At 61.8% G+C, this 4,573-nt stretch overlaps 1 protein-coding gene across 1 annotated transcript; it reads right to left on the bottom strand.

Annotated features, from left to right (window-relative positions):
• Positions 1-1,100: 1,100 nt before the first annotated feature.
• On the bottom strand, positions 1,101-4,055 carry IER5L (immediate early response 5 like). Its single transcript, XM_085614009.1, has one exon. The coding sequence runs from the start codon at positions 3,982-3,984 to the stop codon at positions 1,975-1,977; it is 2,010 nt and encodes a 669-aa protein (XP_085470135.1). The 5' UTR covers positions 3,985-4,055; the 3' UTR covers positions 1,101-1,974.
• Between the last annotated feature and the right edge of the window lie 518 nt (positions 4,056-4,573).

Below are 4,573 nucleotides of genomic sequence, written 5' to 3'. Positions count from 1 at the left end.
GAGCTATGGGTAAAGAGGCGGACGGGGGGTATTTGGAACACGTGTGAAGGGAGCTATGGGTAAAGAGGCGGACGGGGGTGTTTGGAACACACAAGTGTAAAGGGAGCTATGGGTAAAGAGGCGGACGGGGGTATTTGGAACACACAAGTGTAAAGGGAGCTATGGGTAAAGAGGCCGACGGGGGTATTTGGAACACACAAGTGTAAAGGGAGCTATGGGTAAAGAGGCGGACGGGGGTATTTGGAACACACAAGTGTAAAGGGAGCTATGGGTAAAGAGGCGGACGGGGGGTATTTGGAACACGTGTAAAGGGAGCTGTGGGTAAAAGAGGCGGACGGGGGTATTTGGAACACACAAGTGTGAAGGGAGCTATGGGTAAAGAGGCGGACGGGGGTATTTGGAACACGTGTGAAGGGAGCTATGGGTAAAGAGGCTGACGGGGGTATTTGGAACACACAAGTGTAAAGGGAGCTATGGGTAAAGAGACGGAGGGGGGTATTTGGAACACACAAGTGTGAAGGGAGCTATGGGTAAAGAGACGGAGGGGGGTATTTGGAACACACAAGTATGAAGGGAGCTATGGGTAAAGAGACGGAGGGGGGTATTTGGAACACACAAGTGTGAAGGGAGCTATGGGTAAAGAGACGGAGGGGGGTATTTGGAACACACAAGTGTGAAGGGAGCTATGGGTAAAGAGGCGGACGGGGGTATTTGGAACACACAAGTGTGAAGGGAGCTATGGGTAAAGAGGCGGACGGGGGTATTTGGAACACGTGTAAAGGGAGCTATGGGTAAAGAGACGGAGGGGGGTATTTGGAAAACACAAGTGTGAAGGGAGCTATGGGTAAAGAGACGGACGGGGGTATTTGGAACACACAAGTGTGAAGGGAGCTATGGGTAAAGAGACGGGCGGGTAATTGGAACAGGTGTAAAGGGAGCTATGGGTAAAGAGACGGACGGGGGTATTTAGAAAACAGAAGTGTAAAGGCTCAACGGACGTGACATTCAAGAACTGACATGAGACGGGTGTAGTGCATTCAGCAAACCATTACAACGAGGCATCTGTACTGTGCTCAGACTCGGACCCCAAAAAAGCAGTGCATAGTTTCACTTTTTATTCAGATTAAAAATTTAAACAAATAATCCTAACAGTTTACCCGGTGGTACACGATCTGCACAGAACGGGATTACAAACACAATTTGGCAACGTCCTTTGTACACATAGTGCTTATACTGAGAAGGCTTGCATGGCGAAGTGACCAAACTCCTTTTTACAACAAAAGGGGTTACACTATCAAGATGAGACACGGGCCAAAGATGTGCTTCACAAGACCAAACGATGCTGGTTTTATGACCTGACGTGAGCTGGGATGGAAAGTGTCACTTGTGGACAGTCTGAGCGGACACCCTGCACACCTGGCTCCGAGCAGCGCGGCTTCCAAGCGCTTACCGCTCAACATGAGCCCCCGCCAGCAGGAGGTCCGGTCTCCCTCGCCTGGAGGTGCCAAGGCGCAGCGGGCCGAGCGGAATGTCCCCGCTGCAAGCAGGGAAGTCGGGGCTGCGCTGCTGTGAAGGACCCCGGTTCTACAGAAGGCTGGCTTGTCGGTCTGTCCCCGCACCAGGGGCTGCTAGACGCACAACGCCCAGCACATGTAAACTCCAGCGATGGCCGCACCGAGCCCGGCAGAGTGCGCCATCTCCAAATCTGACCCAAGGACAGTGGACCTCACAGGGCGGCCAGTCCCCGGGCTAGGACCGAAGCTGTACCCGTCTGCTCCTCCCCTAGAACACAGTGGCGTACAGGGTCAGCCCCCGGGCCACCCACACATCCCGTGAAAGAGCTGCCACTCCCGCGGCGCCAGCTCCAACACGCACCAGAGAACAACAGAGGAGCCAGAGTTCATGAAATCGGTGTTCCATTTTGTAAAAATGAAGTCCATGGTCCGAGTCCGATATAAAAGAGGGCGGAGGGGGCTAGAAGGCCACGATGGGCCGCGTCCAGGCGCCCAGGCTGCCCAGCGCCTGCTTGGCGCACAGCAGCTGCTCGGCGTCGGCCTGCTGCTGCCGCACCAGCCCCGAGAAGCCCGAGCCGAAGATGGAGATGAGGCTGGAGATGGAGGGCTCGGAGCGGGCGCGCTTGCAGGGGGAGTCTGTGGGGGCTGGCGGGGCCTTGCGCTTGGCCGCGGAGTGACAGCAGTCCTGGTGCAAGAGGCCGCCCTCCACCGTGGTCACCACGTGCGTGTCCAAGTCCAGCACGGTGGTGTGCGAGCAGTGCGAGAAGTCACAGTCCGGAAGCCCGGGGGGCGGCGCGTCCTGCGCGCCCGGCTCTGGAAAGTCCTGGCGGCTGCTCAGCGCGGGTAGCTGGTCGGGGAATGGCCGCAGCCGGGCCTGGAGCTCCTGTGGGTGCTGGGCATGGACCAGGCGTTGCTGCATGTGCTCCCCTGGGTTGTTTGGGGGCTGGTGGCGGTGGGCACACATCCCTGGCGGATAGGACAGCTCCTCCACTGGGCCATGCGGAGCCTCGGGCGACCCTGCGTGGTCGAGTGTCCGACTGCACGGCCCCGCTGCTTGCGGCATGGGCTGGTGATCCTCTGTCGGGGTGGAGAGCAGACGTGTCCGGGCGCCAAGATCCGGGGCCGACAGCCGGAGGTGGAGGCTGTCCATGCGCTCGCGGAGCTTCAGCGCGCACGTACCATGGACCTGCGGCGGGCCCGGCTCCTCCGCCATGCGGGAGCAGACGCCAGCGAAGTGCGGTAGATGGAGCAGGTCCCCTCCCGGCTCATGGGGATGCGATCTGCGAGCGCACAGCGGCGGGTGGCGAGCCTCCTCTCCAGGCTCTGGGGGCTCGGACCTGCGGACGCACCGCGGTAGATGCAGAAAGGTTCCTTCGTGCTCCTGGCTCTGGGGCCTGCGCGCACACAGCCGCTGGAGAGGGGGCAGGTGGGGAGCCCTGCGGACGCACAGTCTTTGTGGGTGAAGGGGGACCTCTCCGAAGTTCTGGGCTCCGCACCTGGAGAGGTGCGGTGGATGCATGTCCTCCCTCGCCTCTTGGTGCAGGGATCGGGGGGCGTACATGCTCGGGTGGTGCTGCGGGGCTTCTGCCGGCACGTGGAGGTGAGATCTGCTGGCGTACAAGCCGGGAAGATGCGGCATCTCCTCCGCGGGCTCCTTGGAGTGCGCTCTGCGGACGCACAGCTCCGGGAGGTGCACCTCGTCTCCTTGTTCCTGCAGCTGGGACATCCGGGCGCAGAGTTCAGGCAGGCTTGGAGTGTTCTCTGCCGGCTGCTGGAGGGGGAATCTGTGACCGCAGGGGCGATAGGGCTGATAGGGGTCCTCTGCGAACTTCAGGGCGCTATAGGCACAAAGGTCCGGGAGATGCGGGCACTGGTGAACGCCGTCCGCAGCCTCCCGGGGCTGGGACCGGTCTCCACGGGGGTGGTACACGTCCTCACCGGGCTCCTGCGCTCTCCGCCTGGAGAGTTGCGCGTCCTCCGCGCTCTCTTGGATGTGGGTTCTGAGGGCGCACAGCCGAGATGGGTAGGGTGGATGGAGCGGCTCCTGTCCCAGGGATCTGTTGGGGTAGAGTCCCAGGGAGTGCGGGGAATAGTACACGTCCTCCTCCGCCTCCTGGCCGTGCGCTCCGGAGGCGCAGGCACTCGACAGCTCCATCTCTTCTTCTTCCTCCTCTTCCTCGTCCTGGGGCTGAGCCGAGCGGAGGCACAGTGCGCCCAGGTGCGGCAGCTCCTGGTGGGGCTGCGAGCAGGACTGCCGGGGCGCGTAGGGTAGCTCCTCGGGGCGCCGCAGCTGCGCGTAGCGCTGGCTCAGGTAGAGCTGGCGGGCGTTGCGCAGCACGTAGGACACCAGCAGGTTCTTGTGCAGCTTGATGCCGCCGCGCTGGCTGCGGGAGCTGTGGATCTTGCGCAGGGACAGGCTGATGAGGGTCTGCGCGTCCACCACCGAGCCCTCCATGGCCGGGGGAAGCATGGCGCTGCCAGGCTGGGCTCTGTCTTTAGGGGCACGATGTTTGCGAGTCTCGCGCACACTTTTCGGCCTTGGCTGCCTGGCGTGGTCTTAAGTAAGCCGAGAAGCACCACGCCCCGCACCCTCTGCCAATCCGCGGCCCGCACAGTCCAGACAGACAGCGCACTGCCGCCCCCGGGGAGTCCAGAGACCAATCGGAAAAAGGCGGTTCCTTTGTGCTATTCAAATACCGAAAGAACCGGCACCGCACAGAAGCATCGTGACAGCTGAGCCCCGGGAGGGGAGCGCAGGGACGGCGGGCACGGGCGCACGGGGACCGCTGGGGGAGGAGAGCGGGGGCACAGAGCACTGGCACCGGGACTGCAGGGGCACTGAGCACTGGCCCCTGGGGGGAGCGTAGGGGCACTGGCAACTGGAGGGAGGGAGGGCAGGGGCACTGAGCGCACGTACCCTGAGGGAAGGCAGGGGCATTGAGCACCGGCACCCGGAGGGAACGCTAGGGCACCAAGCGCGCATACTTGGAGGGAGAGCAGTGGCTCTGAGAGCGCGTATCTGGAAGGAGCGCAGAGACATTAAGCGCTGGCACCTGGGG

The sequence above is a fragment of the Triturus cristatus genome, chromosome 1_2 (assembly GCF_964204655.1).
Source record: "Triturus cristatus chromosome 1_2, aTriCri1.1, whole genome shotgun sequence".
NCBI lineage: Eukaryota > Metazoa > Chordata > Amphibia > Caudata > Salamandridae > Triturus > Triturus cristatus.
The sequence above is the reverse complement of the archived record's forward strand: the minus strand, read 5'-3'. Positions and strand labels throughout refer to the sequence as shown.

Excerpts from the sequence above, each read along its gene's own strand:
- IER5L (XM_085614009.1), bottom strand. The coding sequence starts at position 3,984 with ATGCTTCCCCCGGCCATGGAGGGCTCGGTGGTGGACGCGCAGACCCTC.